General features: G+C 41.3%; 1 protein-coding gene across 2 annotated transcripts in view; it reads right to left on the bottom strand.

The window, feature by feature from the left end:
- The window catches only part of LOC134137437 (ethanolaminephosphotransferase 1-like), a 57509-nt gene extending 47929 nt beyond the window's left edge, over positions 1 to 9580 (bottom strand). For both annotated transcript variants that reach the window (XM_062570388.1, XM_062570389.1), the window contains exon 1: positions 9486 to 9580. In XM_062570388.1, the coding sequence (XP_062426372.1) occupies positions 9486 to 9542 (57 nt within the window). In that variant the 5' untranslated portion in view covers positions 9543 to 9580. The remainder of the gene's footprint in view (positions 1 to 9485) is intronic.
- Positions 9581 to 15012: the final 5432 nt, after the last annotated feature.

Raw genomic sequence — 15012 nt, 5'->3', positions numbered from 1 at the left:
CTGTAGGCTTGGTGAACATCTAAATATCTCTTAAATCCTATCTGTTTTATATATACACAAGAATTCACCATCTACTAGTGAGCAAAGATGTCTGGCAAAACAGTAAATGATGAAAAGGAGTGAAAACATACAAAGAAGCTACTACAAGGTAACAAATTATTTGCCTGGAGATGCCCCACAGCAATTGTTTCCGTGCATGTCATTACTGCACGATGAGCATTTGAGGAACTGAGGCAACCTACGCCTAAATGTAAAATGGTAAGGTACTTCTTATCTGTTCTCGGGGAATCACCTGAATGAGAGCTGCTAAAATGCAGTAAGTTCCCTCCAAAGCTTATTCCACATCAATTACACTGTTCTCCTCCAATCTAAACCTGTTTCAAAGTGTTACCAAATTAGAGCCAGATCTGTAGTTTTAAGTGAGCTCTGGATTTGTACAGTTGTTTAAGTCTATTTAACACGAGTAGGGGAGGGAATAATTTTATCCTCCTTCTCATTTAACTTTTCATGAAAATAATGGAAGACAATTAAAAACAGCAGAAAATCAATCCATCAAATTCAAAATAGGCAAAATTATATAAACTGTACTCTTTGAATAAATGATCTATTGAAAATAATAACTCTACAGAAGCAGTTTTCAACAGCATTTTCTCATGGGAGCCTATTGATTACTTCTAAAACAAGCAAACTGTAAGCTTATTGTCATCCAGCCTACACTTATATGGAGCAATCCGCATCTCAAATGCAAAATTTTGAGGGATCTGCCAATGGAAATACTTTGAGAAAACACTGTTCAACAGTGTATCTTTGAAGAAATATTTAAACAAGCAGTAACGTTTTACTGTCTACTATTTGTGACCCAACTGCTCTAACACTCTACCAGTTTAAAATTCCACCACATCTAAAAAAATTGCAGGAGGATAAAATAAAAGGTATTACTTAGAGGCAGTAAGCGAGCTTTACTGTCCTTACTGCTCCCTGTGGGCCTGGAGAGCATCCTCTCTCCTGGCAGTTTGGATGTCGGGGCGCAGCGGCAGTGCCATGGGGCAGCCCCCTTCTGTGCTGGCCCTAGAGGAGGCTCCAGTGTGGGACCTGTTCCATCTCCATCATAACATACATTCAAAAACACAAGGCTGATAATCCTAATAATGGAATTACTTTATGTGATATTACCATCTAATTAATTTTTCATAAATAATAGACTTCTTCCGTATCTCCTTTTCCTTAATTAGTTTGGACTACCCTGCCTTTTCCCCCCCACCCCTCATTGATTCTGGTTGATATTACTAAGTTGTTAGGAAGCTGTTATTATGGAAATTGCTGTGCTGTGGCTGCCTCTTTGTGGATGTATACTCATCATTCAGACCTTCCCGTTTTCATGACTCCTGACACATGCACTGGGCATTATGCCACATCATGTCACTTAATGGAGGTATGTACACACCTATGCCCATGAGGTCAAGGGGCATGCAGTGCCACAGGACGGGCAAAGACGTGTTAGGGAGTAAAGTACAGTAATGACAATAACACAGCTTGCCTGCAGAGTGGTGCCACTGCTCCAAGGTGACAGAATCACAGAACACGATCATAGGACCACAGGATAATTCATCAAGGCCAGAAGGGACCTCAGGAGGTCCAACCTCCTTCTTTAATCATGTTCAGCCAGAAGCCAAATTAGGTTCCTTGGGGCTTTATCTGGTCAGGTCTTGAAAATCTTCATGAATGAGGACTGTACAACCTCCCTGGGCAGCCTTTTCCACTGCCTCACTGTCCTCATGGCGAAAATGTTTCTCCTTATCTGAACATCTCTCATTTCAACTTATGTCCATTATGTCTCATCCACCCGTCCTGCACCTCTGTGAAGAGCCTCTTGATGAGCTCCCAATAGGTGCTGGGGGGCTGCTGTTAGGGGCTCCCAAAGCATCTCTCCTCCAGGCTGAACAAGTCCTACTCCCTCAGCCTGCTCCTCACAGGGTAGGTGTTCCAGCCCTGATCATCTCAGAATCCCTTTGCTGAATGTACTCGTTTCTCTTTCTTATACTGGAGAGGCCGAAAATTGGACACAGTATCCTAGACATGTGCTGAGTAAAGGGCAATAATATTCTCCCCACTCTCCTGACTCTGCTATTGTTAATGGAGCCCAGGATACTGTTGGCCTTCGGTACCAGAGCACACTGCTGGCTCATGTTCAGCTTGCTATTTACCGCAATGCCATTTGCAGGAGTAGGACGTTGACGGATCACAGATCTGCTGACTAGCTATGCTTGAAATGTGCAATCTGTGGAGAGAGATATCAGAGCCACACTGCAACCAAGTGAGAAGCAGGTGTTGGGGTAAGAAGTCATAATGTGCTGGCCTCAGGAGTAAGGTTCTTGCTCAATATGTGAGACTAGACAAATCTGAATCCTTATCAACAGGACTGTTAGCACCCAAACCTGGGAGAGGGAATGATACTGGAAATCAACAACTCTTTTTCAATCAACAGTAGTTATATTAAGGATGTTGCCCTAAATTGTCTTCAGGAAAAAGAGTTTGTTTAATGGAAAGTGTCCAAAATACAAAACAAAGAAATCAGTATGATGGGAAAAGAACACAGAAATAGGCTCAAATACAAAGAGATAACAGAGGGTAGACACACATTTGTTACTGTAAGGGGACAAACCTAGAAGCTGGTCTAGATTAGCCAAAGCATTAACTTGAGTAAAAAGAACATCTGCAGAGTCTCATGGAACTGCACAAAAGAAACTTAATCATCTCTAATCAAAAAATACTCTAATGTGGTAAGGAAGTTGATTTCTATGTATTTTTTGTCTCCTATGGTTGGTAAAAGTAAATAGATTTTGCGTTACATCTATTTGTATGTGTGTGCAAACACGTGCTTTCACAGGTACTATCAGCCCGCTCAGGATTAAACAACAGCCAGAATTCCCACACAGCTGGAGTTCTGCCAAAGGATGCACTTAAATCTCTGGGGAACCCAAAGAAACAACTCTAGGCCCAAAAGCACAGACGTATTAGAAGTGGGTTGCAGTTTTCATCAGGGATGCCAAACAGCGGTTCTGTATCACATGTCAAGCAGCTGTGTGGTCTAGTATCCTGACCCAGAAGAGAGGAGCTATCAAAACACAGATGAATAAACAGAGATAAACACATATGAATACATGTATATGTATATACATGCATATCCTACAAATAAAAATCCAAAACACTAAAAATCTAGAACATTAATGTCTCTTTGATGATATCTATTGATAAAGCAATAAATTGAAATCATGTGTTTCTTACTTGCATTTTTATGAGGCTCAATAAAGTATGTAACTTTTTATATGTAGAATATTTGTCCCCTAAATGATCTAGAAACAGAAAACCTTTGTAAATTCATGGGTGTAACATGGCACTTGACAACACATACAGTTACACCATTGTTGGGAAAAAGTCCTGTGGCAAGTCAGATACAACAGCTCTCTGATGTGATTTTGTTACATTGTTACCTCATTAGCATTTGCTGTGTATAAGGAAATTAATGATCATGCAGCTCCTGAAATACTACATTATGTCAGCTACCATTACCGCAGAATGAGGAATAACAAATACTGTACAAAGACAGCCCTTTAGAATTACGTAATAGATTTGCACTCTTCTATGCATGTATGCAATGACAGAAAATGTAAGGGTAATGAATGATTTATTTTAAATATTATTCACCAAGTTTTAATTAGACTGCCAGTCTTCCAATTCATCAAAGTCATATGAAGAATACTGCAAGATCTTATTTGCAAAACTGTGGGTTGTTGACTCTCCAATTTTATCGGAAGTGGAAAATATTAATTTCAGAGAATCTTTTTCATTGTCTCAGATTGTCATGGCTTTTATTAAACTGACATGATTTGAAAAAACTAACTAAATAGAAAAAATGCTGATGTATTTTAAATACAATTTAGGAAAAAGACTACAAATATTGTCTGCAAAGTACTATATAAAAAACACTGTACTCTTAACATATACAAAACTGTCTATACAGAAGCATGAAGGATACTACCTGTCTCCTAAGAAGGTCCAGATAAATATACAAATGAAAGTCATCTGTCCTATTGAATCTAAATTTTCAGTTTACAAAATTGTGTAAAAACCTTGCTCCACTGGAGTTGAAAGCAAAACTTGTAGTTAATCAATGTGACTAGAATCCATTGTGTTTCTAAACCTCATGGTTTTACAGGCAGCCTTGAAAACACATAAAAACTTAACAGAAATCCAGTCTCATGTTTTTCCACGCTAGTCTAGTTCTGGACTTACGTAATATAATTCACCAGACTATACTTAATGCACTTTGCTCTTTTGGTGTAAGTCACTATGAAACAATCAGTCCCTGAAACATTAATATTGTGTCTTCTGATACTGTTTCTCTAACCTACTGAAATGGGGACTGAGATGTAACTTTAGAGGTTCTCTAGTCTACCCTTTCATCTCATGCATAATAAAGTTTACCTGACATTCAGGAAGGAGATCAAGTTACCATGAGTTAATGAGCTGCTGGCTTCCAATTGCTTGAGATAAATGACAGTGTATGTACTCAGAGCAAATTCAAGTAAAACGCAGTAAAAACAACTTTGCTAAAAGAGGTATAAGCAACTGTTTTCTTCAACTCCCATTAGACTTTAGATTCTCCCTGAGAGAAATCTAATCATTTCTTAAGACTCTGATAAAATGATTACACAACCTCCCCTGGTACCTGCTCCAGTGCTTAACTATCCCTACAAATACAAGGCTGAAAGAGCATCCAACATAAATGTCTCTTGACGCAACTAAACTTATATATTATCCTGCTTGAAAAGTGCATGCATGAAGAATAACCAGTTGTTACACTCTTACTCTCACAAGATTCAGACTATTCCTCACAGTTTAATGTTTTCTGAGCTGCTTAATATTCTCGATGCCATCTTGTTGGGGATTGTAAAGTTTGCCAAAGTAAGCAGGACGTATTATTTCAGTGAATATCTGATCAATGCAAGTACAGCAGCATAAGTAACACTTCTGTTAACACACGTATAAGCTTTTTTCTCTTTTTATAAGTCAAAACACTGCCAACACACTGATTCCCAGGTATCTTTTTTGCAGTCAGTTATCTCTGGTTTCATATTTGAAATTTTGATTTTTTTTCCCCTAAGCACTGTGCCTTGTTTACGGAATTTCACCTTATTGAGTTCTGGTCATCTAATCCACTTTTCAAGGACATTTTTAATCCTAAATGTATCCTCAAGGTGCTTTAGTGTCACACACAAGAATTTTACAAGAACATTCTCTGTTCTGTCAATTAATGAAAGCATTAAACAGTAATAGAGCTGGAACAGAAAGATGGATGCAGAATTATGTTTGATATATCCTCCCCCCATGACAGAAAACTTAAAATTATCCTTAACAGGGTGTTTTGAACCCACTGCATTTCCATTTGATGCTGATTTCATCTTAATTGTCTCAATCTACTTTATTTACCAGAAGGTGGTATCAGAAGCCTCACTGAAATGTAATCACATACACCTCTTTCACTGCTTCCCCATTCTCTGCCCAGAGAGCTATCCTCCAAGAAATGGTTTACAGGACAAACACAGAAATAGTTTAGACATATGAAGGTGAAAATATCAAATCTTCAACTTTAATTTTTAATGTTGTCTCCAATTTCCTTATGATGTTTTGCAAAGCCTATTCGTTGAGTGAAATCACTATAGCTTGTTCTTGGACCATTTTTATTCTGGAAGAAAAAATGGTGTCAAATTCTCAGTCTTGCAAATGCTCAATCCATAGTATTATAGAATCTGATTCAAGATAGATTTGCAAGAGATCCAAAAATCATTATGATGAGAACAAGCACTGGCAACAAGAGCTCACCATTAACTTTACTAGATCCTGATGAAGAGGATAAAAATAAGGAATCAAATTCTTGTTTTGTTTTCATTCATCGCTTGGCTGGCTCTGGACTACTTGTTTCCAACAGTAATCCAAAAGAAAGGAAAAAGACAGCTGTGTAATTCCATGGATGCTCCTCAAGAACCAAAAAATGCAAGTAACAGATATCTAAGGGGAAGCAGGAACAAGAAACATGACCCAAGTCCTACAATTGCAATTAGTTGAACCTTTTTAGGTGTATCATTCCAGTTGCTAGCCTACTGTCCTCTACAGCTGCAGCAAAACATGCAAGCTGCAGCATGCAATAGTCCTGTGTCTGTGCATGCCCATCTACCCCAAAGGCAGGAAAATGGCCAAATTACCACAGCAGCAATACCCAGGATTGCATCTCACCAACGCATCTTCACATCTCCACCCGCACCCTGTGCACACAGGAGCACAGCAAAGAAAATCTAAGCTTTGAACGACTATGTCCACATTAACAGGTACTGTCTACTCCAACAGGAGTAGATTTGTAGAGTAAAACAGCGTGTGCTGCTATTTTAGGAAGTTTTACACAGGACCGGACTTACTCTGATTCCATGTTCTAAATGCTCATTAGCAGTTAAGTGTATTGGTGTGGTCCTAGTACCTCTTCTAGTTCATTCAACGGGAATTCAGTTTGTGTTCTCCCAGATCACTCTGACATAGTAACCTCAGCTTTGTAATTGCATAAGATTGGGAGTTTTGCCTCAAAAGCACACTCCTGATCTGAACTAAAATGCTAACATGCATGCATCTGATGATGCTAAACAGTGTTGAACTTGAATTCATGAGGTCTGCCATTCTCTTTGCAAAGAATTGTACTGGTTTTGTAACCAAGATCCGTTGTGAACATGAACAGGAGACAGAAAATGGCTAAGACACATAACTGAGGCATTCATGGCAAAAAAATAGTTTACCTGTGCGAAAATTTTGAAAATTGGCAAGTATTTTCTTCATATGTAAAACAGAATTAATTACACAGATTATTCTTTTAAGCAGCATTACAATCAGCTATCTATGGATAAACTGTGCAAAGTAAGGATTATCCTAAGCCACTGATACCAGTGCAAAATGTAATATTGCATGATGAAGGGGTGGCTGCCTCTTTCCCGTTTCCTACACACACTTCATGTCTGGAAGCAATATCCTATTTTAGCTCAGGCTGGACCATATGCTAATAAATCCTTTCAGAGTTTATCCAGCTCTTTACAGGGTCAACTTATTTGTCCCTCCACTGTATTCCAGAGCTAGCAGCTCTGGAGAACGAGCTATAGAGATATTCAGGCGACTGCAAATAGAGGCAACTTTTGTCTCACTGGGCCCAGTAATCCAAGTTTAGTGACAGTCCTGCCAACTCAGCAGTAGAAGCAACAGCAGTCTCCTCATCAGGACTGGGAAGGTGGAGGTCCTAGGGCGATATGGAGAAAGGGGGAGATGGCAGCCAGAAGGTAACGCGAGGCTGAAGAGCATGTCTCAGGCCTCGGAGATGAAAAGAGCAAAGTTGTAGTTGTGATCACAGCCCTGGGCGTGGGAAGGTGATGTGAGGAGGTGAGGAGGAGATGGTGACTGTGGTAAGTGTTTCCTTGCCACATTCCTCCTGTATTTTTGGAGGGCTTTAACACACTGTGAGCAGCACTCAGGAATATGGTCAGCTCAAGTGCAGAGCAGCCAGTCCCTGCTTTGTCCTCCTGCTATCTGGAGCACCAGGAAGATGGTGCAGATACCCCAGCTGCTTAGCTGCAGTGACCTCACACAGCTGCATTTCTCTGGGTGTAGCCTCTGTCATTTGGATTTATTTATACATATTTATTTTCCAGTATGTCTCAGGGCCTAGTCACCTTAGATAATGAAGAGCTGACCATTTGATTTCAACTTTCTAAAGCCTATATTTATCATAGTTTTCCAGAACATGGTTTGACTGGTACTTCTCAAGTGTGCTTGCACCTCCCATGGTTAGCAAAAGTGTCTAACATATTTTCGAGGCTTTGCAATGCTCCTGAGAAACCACAGTAAATTTAATAAACTGGATTGACATGTTTCAGTATGTGATTCAGTCCTTCGATAATGATCTGCCCTTTAATTCATCAGTAGTATACAATCATTACAGTACGGTTTAAACAAAATGTTATAATCTTCCTCCTTGCATTTGTTTGCAGCAACTTTAATTCAAATGATAAAGAAGAATGTAATAAAAATTCTTTGTATTTGTACTACAAACCAAAATAATCTGGGAAAATTACTTCAATTTTAATGTATGTTCATGCTATTTTTTTTTTTTTTTTTAATTTTTCCTCTAATGATCTCAGTCAAGTCTGTGGCTTCACCGTGCAAGCGCAGGCCTGTGCGCCACGCAGCCATTGGCCGTATGCAGCCTGCAGCATGTTTTAACCCACTCACACTGGGGACACACAAACAAGTTACTACACTTTAACAAGCTACTGCACATAACAAGTTCAAATGACCTTGAGAAGGTTCTTGAAACCACAGTTTCTCCACGGTAGTGAACAGACAGAACTCCAGGCTGGGGGAAGAGAAGTTGAGCTGTTGGGTTGGAGGTCAAGCTTGGAGGCCTGTGGTAAGAGCAAGGACCAAGAAGCAGAGGGAACGTGCGGTGGGAGCTGTTCTATGAACCTCAGTGTGAAACAAGTGGTTGGATGTTGGACTGGTGGGAGCTGGCACGTCCACAGCGCTTGCAACAGGGAGCGGGGTGATGGTACGGGAACACGGTAGCACTGCACATGCAAGATACCTGCAGCTAAGCTGCAGCAATCCAGGATAATCCCCTGCAATGCATGTGCAATGTGCTGGGAACAAAACTCATGTATCTCATCAGTTTGCAACCTAACGCTGGTAAATCAAAATATTTTATGACCCACCCATTCATTTGAATTCTGCAGTCCTGATATTTGCAAATATGAGGTTTACTTCAAATTATTTAAAAGCAAGCTTTTTTTCTGGTTTTCTTATTTAGTACCCAAAGCCAAAGCATTCTTGTGTGTGTGGAAGCAAACAAGCACCATCAACGTACGTTTTCTCACAAACCTATTAATTTTTAATCATTCCTAGCCTATTTTTCTTTAAAATGCACACAACTTTTGCCGGGTTTGATATGCACTCCAAACGCGGTTACCTTGCTCCCACCACATCTTCACCAAGACCCGGCACTTGGTTAAGCATCCCGCCCGTGCCCTCACTCCCGCCGCTGAATTTAACCCGGACTTTTGCGGGGAGACAACCGAGAACACCCGGCGCGATGCGCAGGTGCGGCCGCTTCCGAACAACTTCATCCTGCTGTATCTTAAGATTTCTAAAAATAGCGCAATGATCGAAAAGACCACTGCGTACACACACACACACACACAAAAAAAAAAAAAAAAAAAAAAAAAAAAAAAAAAGGGGGGGGGAAAGAAAGGAAGAAAATAGGAAGGGGGGGCAGCACTTCGCTGCAGCAGCCGTGAGGGAAGAGGGTCGCAGAACCGCAGCCCCGCGGCGCCCCCCCGCGCCGCCCGCCGCCGCCGCGGCCCGCCCGCCCTCCCCGCGCGGCGCGGGGCCGCCGTTACCTCGTAGCGGCGGAAGCCGGCGAGCTGCTGCACGGTGACATACCGCGCCCGCCACATGGCGCCGCGCTCCTGCCGCCCCGCCGGGCTCCGCGCCGCGCCGCGCCCAGCCGGGCGGGGAGGCGGCGGCGGGGCGGGCCGGGCCGGGCCGGGCCGAGCCGAGGGCGGCTCCCGCCCGCCCCCCCGCGCCGGGCCGCGGCCTGCGCCGGCTCCGCGGCGCTTCCCGCCGCGCGGGCGCCGCTCTAAAGCCCGCGGTTGCCTGCTGGCTCCGGCGGCCGCAGCCGGCCGTAACTGAAGGCGCGCAGCGGGAGTGGGCCCTCCGGACGGTTTTTGGGGCGGTTGAAGGTGTTTTGACAGCTGCCGCGCCCGTAGCGCGTGCTAATGTGCGCCTGTGAAGTTGGTGTACAAACCGGTGCTGCTGAAGTGACGCGTTTGAGAAACGGGTGGTACTGAGGATTGACGATTTTATTGGCATTGCTTTTGAGCAGTAATCTGCATATTGCATCTCTCTGTTAAAACACCTGCAGCAAGAGACCTTCCTCTCCCATCCGTCTGCACGCTCAGAGCTTGCCGGTTTCCAGGGAGGAAGGTAGGCATGAAGCTGAGGAAGAATGCAGGGTTAGGTTTCAGCTGGAAATGCATTTAAGCCTATGGCTTGACACCTTGTATTACCGTCACTGTGCACTGTTAGATGGGGAGACGACACATCCGCCCCTGAGATCTTCTTATTATGGAATCTATCCAGAAACCAATTAAAATCCATCACTTAGACCCTGCGAGCTCTTCCAGGCTACGAGTGTGTTATTTCACAAACTCCACTAGTCTGACAGGAATTTCAGACAAGCTAAAATCATTAAGTGCAAACTGCATACGAAAGGTCTTGTTTGTATTATTAATTACACACTAATCACCTGAGATGTGCTTACACCTACGTTCTGCTTCCAGTAGCAGCCTCTGAACTTCAGCTCTTGAAAACAACACAAACTGCAGTGCAGAGCTTCAGATTACTGATTTAAAATCCAATTGCACTTTTTCCTGAAGATAAGAGTATTCAGACCTGAAAATTTTCAGGAGCCAACTCTAATTTTAATTAATGTACTGGATTTTGGGTTGGGATCTCCTTTGCCTCTTATTACTGGGTTTAAGTTATGATATGCTATCGAATTAATGTACAAGGTTAACTGAGAAAAGACTTGTAACAGCTACTGCAGTCAGCTGAGGTTTTTAATGGAAGTATTTAATGGAAGTTACTAAAAGTGACCAAATAGGTTTACAGTTACCACTTGCACTTCCTAACACCAACATTCCTAAGTCTCAAACAAAAAGGCAGAGGATTATCTGAACTAGTGGGAGATAGAAGAACACTGTTAGAAAAGGGGCTTGCTTTTTTGAAAACGAGAAGGTCACAGACTATTTTTTCTTTGCAGACCTCCTCTAAATTCATGTTAAGAGCTGCCATAAGGAAGAGGAGTGTTAGGAGAATTGCCATTTAACAGTTTACTATTCAGAAAATAGAGATCAAGATCAGACAACAAAAAAGAGCATTTATAGAACACAAGTTTTACTTCCTAGGTTTCTCTTAAAATTGTCTTGATGATAAATGAATCACTTAAAAAAATAGAAATATTCCACTAAATGGGGAAGGTAAAAGACTGCATATATGTAAGAATATGATTATATGAATTTATACCTCAGCATGATGTTTTATGTCTGCGAATGACCACATCAAAGGAGGCGCTTTAGATGAGCTCAGCCAAACAGAAGGGAAGGACTACTGACTGGGTATGAAATATTACAGAAGGAAAGAACAAGCTATGACACAAGTAACATGATGTTTGAGAAAACTATGGAAATTATACTGACATGTGTTAGGTTTTTATTTTAGAAACTTACAACTTTTAGACATCACAATTCATATGAATAGTTGGCCATTGAGATCAAGCACTTAGGCTAGCCACCTCTGAACCATGTGGTTTACCACTATACCTTATTTTCTCCCTGTTTCCATGCACACAAGTGTGTGTATTTCAAGGTTATCCCACGGTTACTTTGTTCAGGCTGAACTGTTTTAGAATTCTTTTCCAGACAGTTGTCTTAACTGTGGTTCAAGCTGTCTGTCCTATATGCAGGATTGTGGGAAAAGCCATGGAAATGGCAGCAGTGCTGTAGCACATTCCCCTGTGTCCCTTCCAGAAAGTGAATGAGCTGTAGTCTGAGTGCAAGTGGAGCTCTCAGTTCTAACTGGCACCAGCAAGTGGGTACTGTAACTTGAAAGAAATTTCATTTTGTGTTTGAGTATGGATAAGACAGGCACTAAGACAAAATCCCAAATCAGAGCACAGTTAACTTTCGCTATAGAAATGACTTAAGTTTTGTAACAACTTTAACAGGGAAATCATTCAACGCCAGATCGGAATCCAGTGAAATCAGCAGAGGAATTTTCAGGCCTTACTTTTTACTAATTATTTGTAACAATGACAGAAAAATAGTAACTTACTATTTTGAAACAGCAATGCTGGCATAAGCAAAAAAATGCTAAAAAAATAACTGATCTACAAAAACTTTTTTTTTTTTTTAAAAAGGGGAACCAAACATCAAGACAGGTTGTATTCTTTATCCATCAAAACAGTAAGAAAGGAGATGAGGGCCCAGGATGGCTTAGAACATATCCTTGGCTTTCAGGAATTTTCTGTCTCTGTTACAAGTTGTATTAATAAAATGATAATGACAGAAGTTCTTACATAGGGAATATTGCCTAGTATGGCAACTTAAGCTTTTGATAATTTATGACAGTGGCTTGTTTAATCCCCAACTTAAAGCTGTCTATTACGCAGTAACTTTTATCTAGGAGATATTTAACAGTACATTTCTGGCCTTTAAGAAGATAAGAAAAAGCAGAGAGCACACCCAAATGATTACCTACCAAAGCAGCCAAAGAAGACACTAATGAACTGGGAGGAACAGGTGAAATGGGAGCAACTTGAGGCTCCACAAATTTTCCTTGAATGTGTAATATGTGGGACTCGGGCAGTACTTCCCTACGAATTACCATGAGGTCTCACAAAAAAAAATATCATGACGTGAACAGGTAAAAACTGCCTGATAGACACAAAAGCAGCTAAATCAGGGATCTGTTGACATTCAGGATGCCTGTGCTGCAAAAGCAGAAAGCTGTTCTAAGATTACTAGAGTCAGGCTAGAGGCTCAGTTTAAGTTTCAGGCTCCCTGTAAACTTTTCATGATTTTTTCACCTCATTTATAACTCAAGGCTGTTTAACCTAGTATTTGTACTGCACAGTAGAAAATGATCACATTTGTCCTCAAAAATTGCTATATCAGTTCCAGAGCCAGTTGTCCATTTGCCATTTCAGTTTGCCCATTGCTCCATGAAGACAGACATGTACTAAGAGTTCACTAAGGGATTTAAAGGTGAGCTCCAATTTTGTTTAATAAGTTAAATGAGACCTGTTTTTGTTACATCAACAAAAGTACTTGAAGACCAGTTTGTGAGTTTCAGAATATGGTCCTAATGCTTAGAAACTTGCTTCACTGATAATGAACTGAATTCACAGGTAGTGTTTAGAAAACAAATGATAGGGGAAAAGGGCAAATAGTCTAACCAAATTATGGTTTGTTAGCCATAAGAGATTGCAATGGAAATGCGAAGAGATATCAGTGTGTTTCGCAGTCCTCTCTTTAGACTGTTTTCTGCTGTATCTCCAGTGCACTGGGTCTCAAGTGGGGACAGTGACCACTGCTTTAGGCTATGTTCAGGTGTGCACTGCTTTCTTGGGACCATTTCAGGAGAAGCAGCACTGTTATAGCCTCTCTATTCCTCTATGGCACTTGTCAGTGAAGTATGTTAGATTCTGTAAAGAACAGAACGTATCTGCTAGATACGTAAAGTGTAACCTAGCCAAAGGAGCAGGTGTGATTCCTTCACTCTGTGTTTGGACTCTCTGTGATCTTGGAGCTGCTTAGGAGACATGGATAATATGGTGTAGAGACTCACACAGCTGAAGGACAAGGAGTGCTGAGTACCACAGGCTGTGCTGGACATGTCTGGGTACAACCCTACGGCAAGGTAACTGGTGATTCTGGGCAGATATAGACTACCGTGTTCCCAGAAGAAGATGCAGCTTGTGTGAGGTTTCTGGGATGCCTTTCCAATTGCTATCCAGAAAGGAAAATTCATTTGTTCTGAAAACAGTACGTGTAGAAGTAAAATGAGCACAACAGCAAGTTATTCCACACCAATGCATGCTAACTTTCTCCTGAGACAGACAGCTCTTCCTTATTCCAGGCTGTGATTTACAGCATTGAACAGACCTTACACTGAGAGAAAGGCAGGCTCACAAAGTAAGCACTGTATGGTGAAGGTATATATTTAAAGAAGATGGAATCAGTAATAGGAAAAGGGGGGAAGTAGGAAATAGGCTCTTGGTTTGGGGATGCCTAGGCAGTGGCAATGGGTGTACTTTTTGGTTTTTAGCAGCATTACTGCAAACTTTATAATTTTAAGGTAGCCTCTACTGAGATGAGCCCAAGGGATTTACCGTTACTGAGGACTGTTCAAACACCACAGCTTAACTCTTGTTTCATCTGAGTCCATTGCATGCTGCAGACCACAGCTCCTCAGAGGTTTCTGCATATTGCCATAGTGATGAAAGAAATATTCTTAAAACAAAAAATCAAGCAATACTATACTAATAAATAAAACAGGCTTGAGCCCATTCTCTGGCTTGTAAGGCAAATGGCAAAGTACATCTTGTGACCATATAATTAATCTGTTTTCTCCTTCCAAGTCAAGGTCCATCCATACTGCCTACTGACAACAAGTGCTGGCTTGAGCCATCTCCTAAACAGTGCCAGGGACATTGCTTGGGAATGCGCCAGCTAGCATGGGCCTAAACCAGGCCAGGAAGCCCGCTGGCAGCTGAACAGCAAGGACAGTCCTCAAGCCTGTGACCTTGCTCCCTTTAGTTCACTAGTATAGACATAGCTGGTGGGAAAGCCTGTGGCACGTGGGATCTGACTGACCACACTGCTTACATGTTTACCTTGTTCCCAGCCCTGCTTTGGATTACTCCAGATGGGTCTCTTCAGTTTGCTAGACAGCAATGCTCCTTAAGCTGTACAGATGCAAGTGAGTCCATCCATGCAGCCTTCTTTCCCTTAGTGGCATAGATGTAGCCTAAAAGTATAGATAGGGTGGCTTTAAGTGAAGCTAAAGATCAACTTTTTGCTTTCAAACTAACAAGATCTTCCTGCCTGTAAACAGTTGGCAGTCCCCATAAACTCTTCAACATATTATTCTTCCTTGTGCATCTTAAGTATTTTTCAAGAAAAATTCTAGCAAAGTATTCAAGGTAAGGGCACACCATAAAAAAAGGAGATAAAAGTGATTTTGCTAAAGTAGTATTAATATTTGACCTAAGCAAGGAAATTCTGTTTCAGATTAACTCAAATTTATATAATGCAGTGTTATCACTATTTCAGCAAATTTAAAATGTTGCTGAATTAAACAAAC

The sequence above is a fragment of the Rhea pennata genome, chromosome 2 (genome assembly GCF_028389875.1).
Source record: "Rhea pennata isolate bPtePen1 chromosome 2, bPtePen1.pri, whole genome shotgun sequence".
NCBI lineage: Eukaryota > Metazoa > Chordata > Aves > Rheiformes > Rheidae > Rhea > Rhea pennata.
This window is presented reverse-complemented; position numbering and strand designations above follow the sequence as displayed.